Source organism: Anser cygnoides, chromosome 18 (genome assembly GCF_040182565.1).
Source record: "Anser cygnoides isolate HZ-2024a breed goose chromosome 18, Taihu_goose_T2T_genome, whole genome shotgun sequence".
Classification (NCBI taxonomy): Eukaryota; Metazoa; Chordata; class Aves; order Anseriformes; family Anatidae; genus Anser; species Anser cygnoides.
In genome coordinates, this window is record NC_089890.1 from 12,588,392 (window position 1) to 12,606,537 (window position 18,146).

General features: G+C 56.3%; 1 protein-coding gene across 12 annotated transcripts in view; it reads left to right on the forward strand.

Moving 5' to 3' along the window:
• RAP1GAP2 (RAP1 GTPase activating protein 2) overlaps positions 1–18,146 on the forward strand; it is an 84,189-nt gene that overhangs the window by 55,500 nt on the left and 10,543 nt on the right. For 10 of the 12 annotated variants that reach the window (XM_066979512.1, XM_066979510.1, XM_048074151.2 and 7 more), the window contains 14 exons: positions 8,838–8,873; positions 9,086–9,130; positions 9,660–9,692; positions 10,004–10,213; positions 10,461–10,564; positions 11,111–11,189; positions 11,630–11,683; positions 12,649–12,732; positions 14,001–14,101; positions 14,700–14,829; positions 15,057–15,212; positions 15,942–16,013; positions 16,324–16,410; positions 16,681–16,815. In XM_066979512.1, the coding sequence (XP_066835613.1) occupies positions 8,838–8,873; positions 9,086–9,130; positions 9,660–9,692; positions 10,004–10,213; positions 10,461–10,564; positions 11,111–11,189; positions 11,630–11,683; positions 12,649–12,732; positions 14,001–14,101; positions 14,700–14,829; positions 15,057–15,212; positions 15,942–16,013; positions 16,324–16,410; positions 16,681–16,815 (1,326 nt within the window). Of the gene's footprint in view, positions 1–9; positions 8,874–9,085; positions 9,131–9,659; positions 9,693–10,003; positions 10,214–10,460; positions 10,565–11,110; positions 11,190–11,629; positions 11,684–12,648; positions 12,733–14,000; positions 14,102–14,699; positions 14,830–15,056; positions 15,213–15,941; positions 16,014–16,323; positions 16,411–16,680; positions 16,816–18,146 lie in introns of those variants that run through there. The other 2 variants (XM_048074153.2, XM_048074154.2) reach the window with 2 other exon arrangements.

Consider the following 18,146-nt stretch of genomic DNA (forward strand, 5'->3'; position numbering starts at 1 on the left):
CACCCTCCTGCTGGCGGCCCCGGCGCGTGGGTGCGCCGTCCAGGCGGGGTGCTGGTTTTGGAAACTGAAGCCAGTGAAGAGCAGCACTTCCAACGCAGCAACTGTACCAGTCTGGGCTGTTCCGAGCGGAGCAGAAGTAGGTGGTTTCTGGAGATCAGCCTGCAGCATGTTCAGACACCATCAGCTACAGAGGGGCGTGCGTGCCAATGGGCCTGATCCTGCGCTGCCTGTTACGTTATGCAATCCCGAGCAGTGATGCCAGGCAGGGGGCAAAGCCTGAATGCTGTTACCCCTCTGATCAGCCCCCCAAGCTCCCCTGTGCTGCTCGAGCGGCCGCTTGCCCAGGCGGACCACGTGGCCCTACGGCAGGGCTGGTGGTGTGCCCACCACTGGCTTCGTGCCCACCACCAGCTCCGTGCCTGCAGGACCCAGCCAGCGTGGCTGCTGGCCCCTGATCTTTGGCCGCAGTGGAGCCGGTGGGTTAAGGGACTCAACTCTTCTGCTGCTGTCGGAGTAACCTGAGTAATCTGTGCAATAAGAGTTTCCAGACAAAGGAAATGGTAGCTCTTCTCCCTGGGTTGCTGCAAAGTATTCAATATGCTGCCACCCGGGAAATTACTCATTAAGCTGGAGAAGATGAGATCGATGAGAGGATTATGTGATGGCTAAGAACCTGGTTAAATGGTTGTCAAGAGCAAGGGGGCTTGGAAATAGAATATTGAGCTGGAGGAGATTATTAGCAGAGTTTCTCAAGTTTTGGTTCATTTGTACTTTCGTTGATGACCTGGGTGCACAAAGTTGGAGCGAGCTGACAAAGTTCACTGGTGACACGAGGTGTGGCACCTCGGTGGTGTTGCAGAGGAGGAGAAGACTCAGTGCTGGGAGACAGGGGGGAGCGGGACATGGGGGTGCGGCAGTGGGGCACATTGGTCTCAGGGCATGGGGCAGAGGCATGACCCTGCCCACGGCGCAGCAGAGGCACAGGGAGGCAGCGCACAATGCACGTGCCTTGTGCCGCTGCTCCTCGCACCGGCTCGCCCAGCGTCAGCACGGCGGAGACCTGGCAGCTGGGTCCTGCCTGGAGCCGGGTGGGAGCAGAGCTGGGGCAGCTCGCCTCACTCCTCCCCGAGGGCAGAGACACCTCAGGCCTCTGCAGCATCCCCCGGCTGCGAGTTTCACAGCTGAGCTGTACAGTGCGAGAAGGTTCATCCTTACGTGCACTTTGTACTTTCTGCTTAATTTCGGGCACAGGCTGCAGACAGCTTGCTGGAGATGCTGTCTTCCTGCAGTACAATGCGTTGCTAATGCAGCTGTGTGAGCAAACTCCTCTTAAGAGCATGGAAGCTCTGCCAACAAAAATGTGTTTTCCTGTTGTAGCTTAAATTCCCTGAATGAGGCAGGCTACAATGGCAAAAACCTCCTTTGCTGGTGTAATTCTATGGTCAGGATTGCCTCCCATCAGTCCTCGGAGGGAGGAATTTGTCTTGCACTCATAATCAGCATAGCTGTGCAGCAAAACTGCGCGCAGACCGAGCCAGCAGGGCACAGCACTGAGCGGCTGTGGGGTAAGCAATCCATCTGTTCCCGGGACTCTCCTGCTGCTCTCCCCGTTCCACCGATGTCGGTCCTGGAGTCTCGAGGGGAGAGGAGAGGGGCAGCGCATGCAGCTCCAGCTGCTGGGCTCGGTGTTTGCGGTGCTGTATTTGTTCCCTCCAGCTGGGGCGGGCAGGGATGCGGCCCCGCAGCCAACTCCGCGTCCCCTCTGCACGGCTCTCCCCGGCTCTCCCGTGTGGCCAGGTCACTGCCCTGCTCCCCGTGGCCGTGCCGGGCATTTCCAGCATGTTGGGACAGGCGGGGGCACAGCACGGGGCAGCCGTCCCCCAGGGTGCAGCCGGCTCAACGCCTGCGCTCCGAGCCGCGTGCCAGCAGCAGAGCGTGCATCCCATCCTCGTGCCAGCGAGGCAGAGGAACAGCCAGCAGATTTCCTGGCTGGACTTCGGCTGGCGCCCGGCAAGGGGAAGCCAAAGCCCCCGCGTTGTTTACCATCCGCGGAGGACACCACGTTTCCCCGGGTGGCTCGACGCTGAGCAGTGCAGCGGTCCCGTTTCGGGGGTTTCCAGCAGCAGTGGTGCCCCGTGGGTCCCGGCTGAGGGCAGCCCCGTGCCCCGTGTGCCTGGCCCTGCCGCGTGGCTGTGCAGGAGCTCACCCTGGGCTCAGCAGCAGCTGGTCCCACAGGGGTAAGGTGTTGATCCCAGGTTTTAACTGAGGCCAGTGAATGTTGGAGCAATTCAGGGAGAAAAAATATCGTGGCTTCTGAGGGATCAGGGCTGCTTTCCTTCTGGAGAAGGAAAGGAAAGGCTGGGAGCTTTCTTACATAGGGGCTCTGAAGGCAGGCTTGAAGGGTCAGCATGGATATTTGACCATGGAAACTGCAGGTGATGTACTGAAGTTTTGCCTAAACTTTCTGGAATTAACTCTCTTTGTAAATCTACCAGTGTTTATTTTTTAAATTTGGTAGCTTTTTAGTGGCAGTGCTTTTCCTTTTCTCTCTCCTTTTTGTGAGACGAGAGTGGACTCTCTAAGGGACCAAACCTGTTTGCTCCATTTCCCTATCTGCTCTCAGATATTTGACATTTACTGTGAAACGAGCCCCCGGCTCGAGCCCTGCTGGTTCCTCGCAGGGGATCCTCAGAGGTCAGGCAGCAGGAGGGAGCAGCTTTCTCTGCCCTGACAAACCAGCCAGGTACAGACGGTGACCCCACTGCAGCCTTGCCATGTGTGGAAGGACCTCAACATATTGAACCTTATCTCAAAACTGAAACCTGCTGCATAGCTGACAAGCCACAGCCTGGCCCTGCTGCAGCCAGGGGCCCAGCCGTGCCATGGGCAGCAGCGTGCGGCTGCTTCCTGCATGTGCCATGCTCGGGCAGCGCTGCCGCTCCATCGCGGTCCTGCCGGGCCTCTGCCCTGCCAGGGAAGTGAGCTGGTGCAGTTTGTGTTGTTTTGCAGAAAGGGGTTAAGCTGCCTGGTAGCAGCTGCTGGAGTTCAGGTTGGATGCTCTGACAGTGAGCGTGCAGCCCCTGCTGCCTCCTCGTGCTTGTTCTGCTGCAGCTCCCTCACAGCTTCCTAATTTTGGAGCCACGGGGCAGATGGGCCATGAGCATCCGCACGCTGTGCAGGACCACCTGTGTCCTGAAGAGCTTCTGCCTTTGGCTCTGTCCTCACGGTGTTCCACATGGAAATGCTGCCTTGTGGTGATGCGGGGTGCCTGCTGGCAGGGGTCTGCTCCTCCCAGCAGAGCTGGGCTGGGGGCTATGGGAGCAGCATCTCGGCAGTGGGGGGTTCCTTCTTCCGTCACGCAGGACCTCGCCGCCCTGGCTCATGCTGGCCTTGGGGACGAGGCTGGTGCTGGAGAAGGATGGTCTGTGGGACCAGGCTCCACAGGCAAGGCTGGCAGCACCTGCTTCACTGCTTGTTCTTCGTCTTTATAATCACGTAATTAAAGCAATTAAAAGGTGATTACTGACTTGTTCTGCTCTATGGCAGGATTAAAGGGCTGCAAAATCTTTTACAGGTGGCACAAATTGTCCTTCTGGAAAGGTGTGGTGGGGCTGGGGCTCTTCTATGGATGACACTTTGCCAAGTTCAGGGGAGCCCCTGAGTTGCCAAACACGAATAAAAACCATATTGTCCTCAGGCCTGTGCATGGGCCTCCGAGTTCTGGCTGCACGTGTCTGTTTGGAACTTGCCTCTGGCCCTGCTGCTGCTTTGGTCTCAGCTGCCATTTGCGCCTGAAAGGCATGAGCTGGAACCCGTGTCTGCTTAAAATTAAGAGATGGAACGGGAGATGCTTGAGAGAGGAGATGCCGGAGATTTGGGGAGCCCTCAGCTTATGGAAGGGAAATGTGGGGTAACTCCATGGCTGGGAGCCAGACACCCAGCCCTTCCAGAGATGTTTGCTTGGCGCCGTGACCGCCACGGTCAGCACAGGGGGTGCTGGGCAGCCGCTCAGGGCTGATCTGGCCGTGCTGCTGCTGAGAAGCTAGGAAGCAGGAGTAAGTCGAGTCAGTGTCCTCGGTGCTCATCCTGGTCTGGCACCGTTCCTCGGAGATTTTAAGGTGCTTCCCAGAGAGCTGTGTGAGACCTGGTGTCCCTTGTCACAGCGAGGGATAAAAGGCAGGGGGTGGGAGCAGGGACAGGAGCGACTCCCTGGTGGCTGAGACGTCCATTCTTTGGCGGAGCCACAAGGGCGTTTGGGCCAAAGCAGTGGTGTGCTGCCTCCTCCCCGGGCGGTTCTGGGGCAGGAAAGCCCTGCTGGTGCTGGTGCTAGTGCCCAGTCTGCAGCTTCTGGGTCAGCAGTCTGGGTTGCCCAGAGCTGATTCTGTGAGGTTTTATGGTTGGGATTCGTTTGTCTCCCTCGGAAGAGCTGTGGCTTTTTTGTGCTTGCAGATGCCAAGCTGGGGAGGCTGGGTGTTCTGCATCAGGCATTTGCTGCTTCCCATCGGGGACAGGGGAAAAGGCACGTGAGTGACGAGGCACCGATGGGCCTGACTTGTCCTGGGTGTCCTGAGGCTTTGTGGGTCACCTTCCTTCGAGTAAGCGTTAAAAGGAGGGCTTGGGTTTTGGAAGTATTTGGATTGCATTTGAAACCCATTTGGGCACAGGCAGAGCCCGTCCAGCTGGGTGCTGGCCACCCAGAGGCGGTGAGCAATAGCTCGCTCCTCCTGCAAAACCAGTTTTCCTGGTGGACGGTGTAAAACTGGTGGATTACTTTTTTTCTGGTGTTCCCTTGGCCTTTTCCCCTGCCAGCCCCTTCACTGGTGTCCCTGTTTCCCTCTTTGACCTTGCGCCACAAGGACTTGCCACACGCGTTGCCCCCGCGGCACTGGGTCAGGGGGGCAGCAGCCTCCTGCTTCGCGCCGTGCCTCGCAGGCAGCGCCGTTCGCTGTCAGCAAACTGCCGGGGCTGCCGATCGAGGAGCTGCGGAGTACCAGAGGGGCCCCGCGACACCACGGCTGCCTGCGCTAATTATGGACATACGAGCTAATTGCAGAGACTGTTAAATACCGTGTGGTTCTCCTCCACATGCCAGACCCAACTGGTCCCGGACTGATGTGAATACCTGCTGAGCCTCCTCAAACGCAGCTGCATGCAGGTGGAGCCAGCTGCCCCCAGGAGGCACCAAGGTGTGCCAGAGCCTGATGGCTCCGCTGGCTCCTGATGCCCCGGTCACCAGGGCACGTGCTGCATCATGCAGGGCGGTGTGGAGATGCCATCCTTGCTGCCTACAGAGGCTGCAGTGTCACTGGAGTTGGTTTTCCTGAATCCTTAGCATGCAGTTACGTGTTTCAGCCTGTTCTGCTGTATCTGTGCAGCCCTCTGCCCTTCTCCAGTGGTCACACGCTCTCCTGGCTTATTTAAATGATAAAGACCCAGTGCTTTGCAGGAAGGGGTGAGGGTCCTGAGCTGTGAGCCTGTAGGAGCATGGCTTGGGCACCCCGCTTCCAAAGGGACAGCCTGTGGCAACTTTGCCAGCTTGAAAATAAATAATGGTGAGGAAGAAAAAGCAAAATGTCCTCCACTCATCTGCACTTGCAGCTCAGGCTGCTCCAAGCTATTTATGGCTCTTGGCCGTGGTGGCTAGATGTGCGTGCAGCGTTGGCACTGATCCTGCAGCCAGGGGGCACGGCCCCGGTGGCCTCACGGAGGGGTCTCGCCAGGACCCTGCATCACAGTGTGGCTGTTACAGGGCGAGGGGGGTCCCTGCGAGGGGCAGACCCCACGGCAGTGGTTGGGACAGGGTACCTGCCGCCTGGTAACTCCGGCTGTGCCGGGCTCTTCTTGCTCTGTTGCCCAGACGGGCCAGGTGTAGCTGTGCAGCAGGACTGGGGAGATGGGGACGTGGGCTTGGAGAGAGCAAACCCAGCGTTCCTCTTCCCATCACCTCCTGCCCTCCCCTTGGCTCCCCTGCTGCATCTCCTGCATGCCCGCCGGCCCTCCTGGAGCCACACCAGTGTTCAAACCTCTGCATGCTTCCTGCCCAACCTGTTTCAGGCACTTCCCCGCGGAGCCACCCTTTTAAATAACAAAGCAGCAGTCCTGCAGTGCCTCTGGCTTGGAGAAACATTAACGAGGGGAGGTGTCGGGGCTGGGGATGGTGTCCAGGCTGGCACTCAGCCTCTGCCGCTCTGCACTGGGCTCCCGTCAGGACGTGTGATAGCAGCAGCAGCTCCCGGGGCGTGAAGACGGCTGTCCTGGCTGATGCGGCAGGGGCGATGTGGGGAAGATGATGGATTTCCTACGGGGCCTGCTGGTGAGTGCCGTGCCGCCCCCGGGGAGCGCAGGGAGGAGGTGCAGGGCAGGCGCCTGGCTGCGAGCACCTCCGTGTGCTTGCTCCTCAGCCGCGCTCTCCTGGCGCAGTCTAACTTCTAACTTATCTCTTTCAGTTTTCTTTCTGGGTGTCATTTTCTTTGGAAACCTACAACGTGGGCATTTACTGGCTGTGCTGCTGCTTCTGCTCTGAGTCGCTCCTAGTCCACAGGCACCTGCTTGCTGAAACGTGCCTCCAGGGTGCTGCGGGGTTCTGCAGACACTGCCCCAGCTAACCTGCCTTTGGGCCAGACTCCGTGCTGAAGGAGAGGAATAAATGTACTTTTCTGTACTGGAATGCTGGGATGTGATGCTGTGCATCCCTTCTCTGTGCTGTCAGGGTAACACATTTAGCTGTGAGGGAGCATGGACATGTGAGCAGGAAGGGAATAACAACTGTACCATTTTTGGCTTGAGTATTTTGCGTTCCTGAGGTCATTAGTACAAGCTACTGGACAGGTTTGCCCTGCCTAAGGTGGCAGGGGTAATGATTTTCCACACTCGTGTTGCCTTTGCTTGCATTTACAAAGCAGATGCAGTCATGGCAATTCGGAGCAGATAGGCTCGGTGACTCAACTGGAGTAAGGATAAACTCTGTGTTGGCTAAATCCACTGCAGGTGACATAACTTCCGACTGAGCAACACAAAGGTATAATTGTCTTAACTGTAATTACCAAAATATTTGTGGCCCAGTAAAGCTTAGCTTCAAGTATGCATAAATTCCTAATGGGTACAGACTGCTGTTTGGTTTATTAAATGTGTGTACACATTTTCTACCGGAACTCACTTTAGAAGTTGGATCAGGTTTAGCCCTGTGGTTTTGCCTGCCTGGTTCTAGCTGCTGGCAGTGGGACCTGAAAACTATTTTAATTGTCTCAAAGAGCATGTGTCCATTGTAGAGACCTGAAGATAAAGTGGACCTTAAAAGGAGCTTGAAATAAGGAAAAGCCTTTTTAAAGTGCTACTAGTTTGGGCACAGAGCTCTTTTGAACCCTGGTTTCATTTTTTTCCTGCTGCAGGTGCAGGAGATAAAAAAGGGGCATAGTCTAAGGGTAGAAATATGGCCAAGGCTGCTGCTGGGGTGTGCTAGTCCCTGGCTGTGCTGCTGTGTCTTCCTTCCACCACAGCTGCTGTGAACTGGAGCAGCCACTGGGCTGCTCATGCAGCAAGCCTCACTTTGGCTTGCTATGTTTATTGGAAAGAAAATCAGTGTTTTTCATTTCGTCACCTCCTCCTCTCTTTTTTCTCTCTTTTCTGTCTTTTGAAAAATTCAGTTTAGTCTGGAGTTCACTGTTACTTACCCCAGCGCTGTGCTCTTTGGCGCAGTGCCGTGACGCCCCTGCCCTACGTCCTGCCCTATGTCCTGCAGTCCTCTTCTGCACAGAGCTTCTGAGAACCAACAGTGCCGGTGCTACCGGTCCTGCTTCCTGCTCTCCCTGCCCAGACCGAAGGGAGGCCGTACCCCAGCCTCTTCTCAGCAGTGTGAACCATCATCCAGCCTCCTGCAGACGCAGCGATGGATAGCCAGAGCAAATGCGGATTAAAGGAGGTTGGGGAGAGGAGGAAAGAAGCTGCTTCACCATATCTCCAGCAAAGCCACATATTGGTTTACTGGGAGTGCCCCAGTATTGACAGCTGGAGTCTGCCTAGATAATCTATTTGCACGTACCCAGGAGCAGGACAGGCCGTGTGAGGGTGGGGGACCATGCAGCTGATGTCCCCAGCGGCTGTACTGCCAAGGGGACAGCCCCGCAGGTGCCGGTGTGTTGAGGAGCCGGCGCTGGCCGCAGAGAGCGGGTTTTCCCATGCCCTTGCCCCGGTCCTGCCCTTGCCTGCTGTGCCCCAGCTGCCCTGGCAGCACCAGCACAGGAGTGAGGGGCTCTGGGAAGTGCACGTAGGGCGAGACAGGAGCAGCATTTCCTCAAATCCCCCCTCTTGTCTGTGGTCGTGCACCCGCGAGCCTGCCCCAAGCTCTCAGCCCATCCAGAGGTGCCGGGGGGGCGGGATGCTGGCGGGACGTGGAAGCCCCTGGCAGCGGCAGGGCTGGTGACAGGCTGCGAGGGCGGGATATGCTGCCTGGCCGTGGGGTCAGGACAGCCGAGCCACTCCGGACCACGTCTCCAGCCCGTGTCGGCACTGCAGGGAGCTGGAAACGTGGGACTGAACGGCCTGAGAAAAAACTGGGAACAAAAGGGACCCAAAGAGGTTGTCCAAACTGTGGTGCCAGCACTGATGTGATTAGAAAAAGAAATAACTAAAGAGCCTTTATCAAACTTTACACAAGGCAGGCTGGGAATTTGTCCGGGGTGAGTGTTATTTGCAGGTTGAATTGCACGAGAGCAGGGCAGGCTCTGAGGCACGCCGAGGCGCCGGGCACCGCCGGGGCTGCCGGCCGCGGCCTGGGCTGGGGCTGCCTGACCTCGTGCCCGCTTCAGTCGGACAGGAGATGTCTCTCTTTTCTTTTTCAGTCTGCAGAATTCTTCGAAATGCTGGAGAAAATGCAGGTGAGCAGCGGTGTGTCAGCGAGGCCTGTTTCCCAGGCTTGCCCTCCCCATGTCCGTCCCTGTTTCGCGGTGTGCCGGCACCCCGCAGTCGGCTCCGCTCCTGCCGCTGCCTCAGGGTGACTGTCGTGAAACGTCCTGCCCTGCCCTGCCGGCACCCCCGGTGCTGCTGAAAACATCTTTGTTATTCTGTCTGTTGGTTTTGTTCCAAACAGGCACCAAAACTTGAAGAACAGAGAACTGGAAGCCAAAAGCATAAGGTTTGTTGAATTTTTTTTTCTTGCATGGATCTTTTCAAGCACCCCCCCCCCTTATCTCTACAAATCTGGGCTTTAATGTTTGTAGCCAAAGACAGTCACTGTAAGGACTAAAAAGGATTTAAGTGTTATCTAAAAGCAAGGCGCTGATTGAATTGCAAAGATAAGAGAGTGGTGCATGTAAATCTCTAATCCAGCTTTGTGTCCAAACCTGTGTACTTCAGTGGAGAGTGATTTAAAATTGTTGGGTTTTGTATGAGGCATGGAGAAGCTTGTACCATTAACTGGTCAGGGGAGCGGGGTGCAGCAGGACAGGATGCTGGGGGCTCACAGGCCAGATCCGGGCCGTGCCGGGGGCTCAGCCGCCTCTCCCGACCTCGCCGCTCAGCGCCTGGGTCAGGTTTGGGGCGCGGATCGGCAGGACCAGCTCGCTGGGCAGCGCTCCCTGATTGTGCTGGGAAAGGCTGTGGTTTTAAGGGACGGCTAGCAGGGAGCAAACTCTCATAGGCGGTGTTGTGATTCCTTTTTCCAGGAAGACTACATCCCGTACCCCAGCATCGATGAGGTGGGTGCTGTGAAACACGCTGGGGCAATGCCTTTCCAGAAGTGCCGACAGAAGGGGAGCGTGCAGAGAGCCTGTTCCCAGCAGGAGCTGTGCAAACCCCATTTCCTCTCCCCTTGCTCCATCTGTGTGGCTGAGCTTTTCCCGGGCAGCACACGAGCCCTCTTCAAGGGGAGGGAAGAGGCACTGGAGAGGGGCAGGACCTGCCCTGCGGTGTGGGGCTAGGGGCTGCTGCGGGAGGGGCAGCCAGGGTGGGGGCAACGAGGCCGCACGGCTGCACCCCGGCGCTGCCCAGCTTCCCCATTCCTCCCCAGATCCTCGAGAAGGGCAGCCCCTACCCACTGATCATCCTGCCCCAGTTTGGGGGATATTGGATCGAAGACCCGGAAAACCTTGGCACGCCCACCTCGTCCGACAGCAGCATCTGCGAGGAGGAGGAGGAAAACCTCAGCCCCAGCACCTACGGGTACAAGCTGGAGTGCAAAGGAGAGGCCAGAGCCTACAGGAAGCATTTTCTGGGGAAGGTAGGTGCCAGAGGCAGCAAGGAGGCAGCTGAAAAATGCTCCCACCCTGCCCAGGAGAAAAAAAGTAATCCTACAATTGTGAGCAAAATAGGCAAATTTTACAATTTGCCTTCTTGCAAGGAGAAGGGATGGCTGGTGTGCAGCAGCGGCCACCGTGCCCAGACACCTGTGGGAGCCCGGGGGGGTGCAGGGCAGTCTCCTGCTGTGTGCAAGCTGAGCCACCGTAACCTGCTTTCTCTATTTGTAGGACCATTTAAATTTTTACTGTACGGCCAGCAGCCTGGGAAATCTGATTCTTTCTATTAAGTGTGAGGAGGCAGATGGCACTGAATACTTAAGGATTATACTCAGGTATGGAGAAAAGAAGCACAGTGCTTAGCAAAGTGTTTTCTCTTTGGAAGGCTCTTGCTTTGTTTCCGCTCTAAATGCTGTAGGTGTGCTGGCAGCACACACGTGTCACCTGCATGGAAGGGCTCGGGTTGGGTGGGAAGCCAGAGGCATCATCCTGTGTTGTGACTGCCTGACTTCTGATAATGAACACAAGGCTTTGATATGCTGCTGAAACTGAGTGTGGAACTCTCCATGACACTGGGTAATATCTGTCATATCTGTCACTGTCCTTCCTGTAATCTGACAAGGCCCAGGGTGGCTGAACTGTTGTCTCATTTCTCCTCCAAACTATGAATATTTTAAGATCTGCAGAGATTAAAAGAAAAAACGACCCTTTGCTTGCTAACCCGGCCCAGCAAGTCCAGCAGAACATCTCCCAGGGCCTGGCAGAGCCTCCTGCGGCGAGCACGCCACAGAGCCAGCCATGGCTGGCATGCGGGGAAGCTCCGGTGCATCTGGTATCGCAGGATCCTCCCTAGCATCCGTTCATTTCTTTTTCTTTGCCAGGTCCAAAGTGAAGACATTGCATGAAAGGATCCCTCTGGCAGGATTTAGCAAGCTGCCTAGCATCCCACAGATTGCAAAGGTAACCGGCACGGGGTGCCTGCTGTGCGGACATGGAGCGTTCGGCGAAGCCTGCGCCACTGGTGCTGGGCCTGTGGGGCCTGGGCTCTGCTGCCGAGGTGTGCCGCCGGCCCTGCCCCTGGCTCCTGCCTGATCCCGGGCAGGTGGCTGGGTGATTTCAGGGGGAAGGGGAGGAAGAAGCGGCACCCGTGGGGAGACCTGCGAGCTGTCTTGCTACTCCTGCAGTTCGGCAGCCGAAGGGCCACAGGGCATCCCAAAGCAGGGGGGATGCAGAGGGGGAGCTCCCACAGTCCGGTGCAGGGTTTGGCTCCCTGATGAGACACTTGCAGCCATTCCTTTGGATTTCCCAGGCCGGGCTGCCCGTGGCTGCCTGCTGGCAAGGCTCCAGGCAGGGTCCCAGCGCTCCTGCAGGGGCTGATGACACTTTTCCCTTGCTCCCAGGCCTTCTGCGATGATGCCTCCGGACTGAAGTTTAACCCAGTTCTGTATCCCAAGGTGAGGATCTTACCCAAGTTGGTTGCACATTCAGCCAAGGACAGGTAGGGTTAATTCTCCCTTTCTCCCATGACCCAGAAGCTCTGATACAGAGCATAGGCACTTGTACTGCATCTTCCTAGCTCTGTCCCTTTGAGAAAGTTCCCCTCAGTGCTTTGTACAGATGCAGGGTGTAAGATACTGTTTTTATCTGGGCTCAGCATTATAGGATCTGGGGTAGGACCTGCGTGCACCCACCATGGTCTTGTTTGGGAGCTGTCCTCCCAGGCATCACAGCGCCTGCCCCAGGCCATGGAGAAGGAGGGAAAGGCTGTGAGGTGTGAAACAGCCTTGGTTTGATGCCTTAAGGTTGACTTGAAAGCCAGTGAAAAGTGTTGAGCTTGTGCTTGAGAAGCTGTGTGGGAAGGGAAGCCGCGATGGACGGTTGGCTCCGTGGCAGGACGCGGTGTTTTACCAGCACGGTGTTTTATCAGCAGTCCCTGCAGGGCACAGCAGGTTGTCCTCGCTGGTGACGGGGCCGGGACTAGCTCGTCCCCCCACTCCGGGATCGCTTGGCCTAGAGCGTGCTCTTGTGCTGCCACAGAAACCCATTACGGGGAAGTTATACAGCAAATCCATCATTTTCAACTACCTTTTATGTGGCAGACTTTTTATGTGGCAGGCCCAGCAGTGTGTTACGAGGCAGTTTCACCGCCCTTTGATGTAGCCGAGATGAAGGCAATTCATTCATCCGTTTTCATTACTCGTGTTGCTACCAAACCATCACCTGGAAGTCTGAGAGCAGCCGCTGCCCGCGGGAGGCTGACGGACGCCTCAGAGGCGTGCCCACACGGCAAGCGCCGGTTCGGCAGAGCGGGGTCGCTGCCTGCTGCGGCCTCGGCAGGGCCGGCGCTCATGGCGGCAGGGCCCCTGTGGTGGTCGCTGGTTTGGACCACTGAATGAAATTGTGGTTTGTTTCACTCCAGGCGTCCCAGATGATAGTGTCTTACGATGAACACGAAGTCAACAACACATTCAAGTTTGGTGTGATCTACCAGAAGTTCAGGCAGGTGAGTAATCCCCGCATCGTGCTCACGGAGCGTGTCCTGCGGCACCAGGGCTTCTTTGTCAGGAGACGTGGGGGACCCCTGAGCCTGAAATTTGGCCCTGTAGTTAATTTTGGCACGTATGACACACCGTGTCACTGGTGTCCTTACGAATAATGCATTTCTTACTACTTGGATGTTTCCCTGACTCAAAATATGATGTGGCTGAAGAAAAATCAATTAAAATCAGCCTGCGAGCGGCTGTAGGGAAAAATGGATGTGAAAATGCATTTTAGCAGCCGTGGTGTTTTAATCAGATGTATGTTTAGACAGTGAGACCGTTACATTTGTCTTGGAAGGCTGTAGGCTATGCAGACATGCGTTTGCTGAAAATGCTTTCATTAGCCTAGGAACACTGGATGCGAAGCACGGAGACAGCTGAGTCTTATAATTTACCAAAGATTATTCTGACAGGCACCCTAATTATCCTTACATATTGCATTTTATTTCGGATTGAGTAACTCATGGAAGACCATAATTACGGTCTTGTTGTTTTGAAATATACCACACAAAGGATGATTAAGACTTAGATTTTTCCAATGAAATATTAATCTGTGTTCCAGTATTACCCCTGCTTTATCCTCACGTCTCTTTCTTTTGGTCAGAAGTTGTTCTCAGCAGCTTTACTGCTGGAATTTCTTGGTGGCTGAAAGGGCTCTGAACCTGCCCACGCTGTGGCTTATGCTGCGCTGGCAGCTGGGAGGCACGTTCGGTGGTGCAGAGCGGGTGCTGAGCACGTAGTGGTGGTACATGGCACGTTCGGTGGTGCAGAGCGGGTGCTGAGCACGTAGTGGTGGTACATGGCACGTTCGGTGGTGCAGAGCGGGTGCTGAGCACGTAGTGGTGGTACATGGCACGTTCGGTGGTGCAGAGCGGGTGCTGAGCACGTAGTGGTGGTACATGGCACGTTCGGTGGTGCAGAGCGGATGCTGAGCACGTAGTGGTGGTACATGGCACGTTCGGTGGTGCAGAGCGGGTGCTGAGCACGTAGTGGTGGTACATGGCACGTTCGGTGGTGCAGAGCGGGTGCTGAGCACGTAGTGGTGGTACATGGCACGTTCGGTGGTGCAGAGCGGGTGCTGGCGGCGTGGGAGTGTCCCCGGCCCCCGGAGCCCCCTCGGTGTGGCCGCAGCCCGGCCCTGTCCTGCCTCGCTGGGAGGTGCGGGCTGCCGGGAGCAGCGCAGCCCTTTTGCGCTGGCTGCCCTCCTGAGATGGGCTCGTGTGTCCTGTAGACCCAGGAGGAAGAGTTGTTTGGCAATAATGAGGAGAGCGCTGCCTTCAAGAACTTCTTGAATTTGTTGGGGGACACCATAACGCTGCAGGACTTTAAAGGGTAAGTAAAAAGAATGATTTTATAAATAAATTTAACAAGACACCATATAGTATGTAAAGTACCTCTCATGCGAGAACAGAAGTCATCTTATTCATGAGCAGCACAGAGAAGAAGCAAATATAGCCTTGGCTTGTTTTTCAAAATTGGGGGAGTTTTTCAGAAAAATTGGGACTGCCATGAGAGATCTTCCTTTCCTGCAGTTTGGAGGCGATATCTGGTGATACTCAGCTGTAAATGAGAGACTTCCATGGAAGCACACGCCGTGCTGAGCGCTGTGCCGCGGGGTCGGGGTCAGCAGATTCGGGCTGGGAGCAGCCGTACGGTGCCCGGCCTCATGGCCGCTGCGGATGCCCACGGCTGCTGCCAGCTCTGAGCCCGTCGCTGTTACCGCGTTGCCTGCCCTGAGCTCCAGACTGGTACTGGGATGCTCGGTTACAATATATGACGCATGATTTGTTCTTTCCCATTTGCTAGCTGCTAGATAAAGATAAATGAGCTGGTTTGTTCTATCACCTTGTCCCTGAAAACCGCCTGTAGGCTTTGGTAAGCTTTCAATTAATATTTCTTCATTTCTCCCTGACTTTGTCTTCGTTTCTAGTTTTCGAGGAGGCCTGGATGTCAGCCACGGGCAGACGGGAGCCGAGTCTGTGTACACTGTGTTCAGGGACAGGGAGATCATGTTTCACGTCTCTACAAAGCTGCCTTTTACTGAAGGAGATACGCAGCAGGTAAGAGATGTACAGACGCCTTCCAGCAGTCATGTGCAGGTGCTACAGCCGTGTGGGAGCTGTGATCTACCCAGTGCCACAACCGCAGAAGTCCGTGCTCCAGAGCACCCTGACCCCTGGTGAAGGCTGCGGCTGCCTGTGCTCCCGATTTGCAGGAGCCTGCACACACAGCACTGATGTGGCAGAGCTTCCTGCTTTTACCAACCACATTTTCCCTTTCCGCTCAGCTGCAGAGGAAGAGACACATTGGCAATGACATTGTGGCAATTATCTTTCAAGAAGAGAACACGCCGTTCGTCCCAGACATGATTGCCTCCAATTTCTTGCACGCCTACATTGTTGTACAGGTGGAAAACCCCGAGGCAGATAACACATCCTACAAGGTAGGGGGAATCTCAACTTGCACATGTCGATGTTCGCTTTGGCCCTAGGCATGAGATGCTGCCCGTGGAGCTCTGCTCACTGTCACGGATGTCTTTGCTTCATCTGCAAGCACTTCTCGCCCAGCTCACTTGTATGTGTGTTGTTTGTGTGTAACTGTGTAGTAGGACAGATTTAAATTCCAAATTTCACATTCACTTATGTGTGCTCAGTGATATATACATAACTGGAGTATGTATATATTGAATGTACATATGTATACACACAAATATTTATGTATGTACTATTACATAGTGTGTGTATACATACTCAAGTGCATGTACAAAATATATGCACATGTAGTAGCATGCTCATTTATTAAGAATTTTGGACTTTTTACAAAGGATTTTTGACTAAATACTTGAATAAACCTCAGGACAGCTCATGCCCTCCTAAACACAGCACTCAAGTGCGGGTAGCAAAAACCCTGCTCTCCCTCCGCTTTCCATCAGCAGGTCAGTAGAACATCATATTTCAAGCTGAAAGCACACCACTTAGGGCCACGAATGAAAACAAAGTTATAGGAAGTAAATGTAAAGAGCACTGCAGTCAGTCCTGCCCCATCAGCTCTAGGTGCCACTGTCGGCGAGCGGGGGCACCTCTGCCAGGCTGGGAGCATCGCCCGGGGCGCAGGGGCCGCACTGGGTGCTGCCCTCGTGCCCCTGCCCCACCGGCTCCTCCTGGCCCTGCAGGTCTCCGTCACGGCCCGCGAGGACGTCCCCTCCTTTGGCCCGCCGCTGCCGAGCCCGCCGGTGTTTCAGAAGGTGAGACACAGGTCTGAAAGCGTGTGCCAAGTCAGGAGGAATGTATATGTGTGTCCAGGATGCTTCAAAGCATGCCCTGTTGGGGGAAACATGATTTGTGAGTTTTACACATTATTGGTAGGAGGACCGTGGGTCTGTGGCAAGGCAGGAGGCCGTGCACGGTGCATCATCGTGCAGCATCACCCCTGCAGGGTGGCAGCTGCGGCTCCCCGGGTCACTGCTCGTTGTTGGGTCCGTAGGGTTATGCTACCAGAATTGCCAGGAGCAGTACGATGGCTGGTATTCAGCCTTGCCTCTCTTGCTCCCCCAGAGCCCCGAGTTCAGGGAGTTCCTGCTGACCAAGCTCATCAATGCTGAGAACGCCTGCTGCAAGTCAGACAAGTTTGCAAAGCTGGAGGTAACGCTCACTGCCTTCTGCCTCGTGCCACCCCAAACTGCCCTATAGCACCCTGCAACACCCCGTACCACCCCGAACCACCCCCTACCACCCTGCGGTGCCCTGTGCGAAGGCTGGGAGGTGTGCGGCAGGGTGCAGAGGGCTCTCCATTTCTCCTCCCAAACTGCTCTTCCTGGCACTGAGCCAGGCCAGCACTCGCCAGCAGCGCAAGCAGGCGGGCGTCCTCGCGCCCGAGGCCGGTCCCCGGCTGAGCCGGCTGTCACTCCCCAGGACCGAACGCGTGCCGCCTTGCTGGACAACCTGCACGACGAGCTCCACGGGCACACCCAGACCATGCTGGGGCTGGGGCCCGAGGAGGACAAACTGGAGAACGGAGGGCATGGAGGCTTTCTGGAATCGTTCAAGGTAAGCCCCAGTCCCTAGCCAAAAGCAAGGTTAAAACGTGCCGGGGATGGGCAAAGCATCTTCGGGGCTGAGCACCGGGCGTGCTGCGCTGCGGGTGGGCAGCTGGTGGGAGGCAGCTGGTGTCAAGCCCAACAGGAGCCGCAGTGAGAGGTGCTGGGTGCCGAGGGAGGGAAAGTGCTGCCATGCCAGGGTGAAGGTGTAGGATGGGTGTAAGTGGGGACAGCAGAAGAGTGGACTGGGAAAAAGGAGAAGAAAGAAATGAACAACCTGGAGGAAATTCTGGGTGACCGTGCCAGGTACGGACACCGATCTGTGGGTTAGCAGGGAACAGCCCTGGTAAAGGAGGGAAGGCTTTTGAACAATGTCCCTGGGCAGGAGCCATGGCCAGAAGCCTCTTGCAAGGGCTTCTGTAAGACAGTGATGGGGAGTCGCTGGGAAGGACTTGCCCCCTGAACTGGCTGTGTACAGGGGGTGGTGCATGGAGAGCCCGGCTGGGGCTCCCCGTCCCCATGGTGGGTGATGCCCATGCCCTGGCTCTGGGCACACATCTCCTCCGCGCCTCTCCCTGTCCTGCTCCAGGTGGCTTTGGCCACAGCTGCGGCAGGGATGGCCGCTGGTGCCGTGGTGTCCCTTGCTGCAGCGGGCAGGGAGGGCTGCACAGGTGCAGTGCTGGACACAACTCCTGGAGCTGTGCTATAGGCACAGCTTTCTCTTTATCATAGAGAAAGAGGCACTTGTAGGAGGCGAACCTCACCGTACCGCAGGCAGCTGTGGAGGTGGGATGAGCAGTGCTGAGGGGTTTTGTCTGGTCCCTCACCGAGGAGGGGGGTGGAGGCTCAGCTGTGTCCCGCGTAGGTACGAGATGGGCTGCAGAACCAGAGGTACCATGCAGTCGTCTGTCACAGCATACTTCCCGGTCTGAGACATCGATGTTAAATGATTGTTTTCTCACACGCCTTTGTGTATGAGAAGGTGCACTTTGCTTTCTTGGCATTTCAGGGTGTCCTGGGGCGTGTGGTGCATCCAGCTGCTGGAGCTGGCTTGTGCTTGCCCCGCCACGTCAGGACCGCACTGCTGGGCTGCTTGCTAGCTTACCTCCTGCACAGGGTGTTCCTGGAGTGAACGTGGGGCAGGGAAGTGGCAAGCACGGAGGGCTGGGAGCAGGGCAAGACGTGATCTGCTCCATTTCTGTTTGCCCGTTGCATCACATCGGTGAGCCAGCCCTTGGCCTGCTCCCTCCTGGCCTCTCCGTGGGCACCGTGGCTCTCGGAGTGCTGGCCCTGGGGGACATGCAGTACACGAAGCGGTGCCGGGGCGAGGGGCTGCGCCGG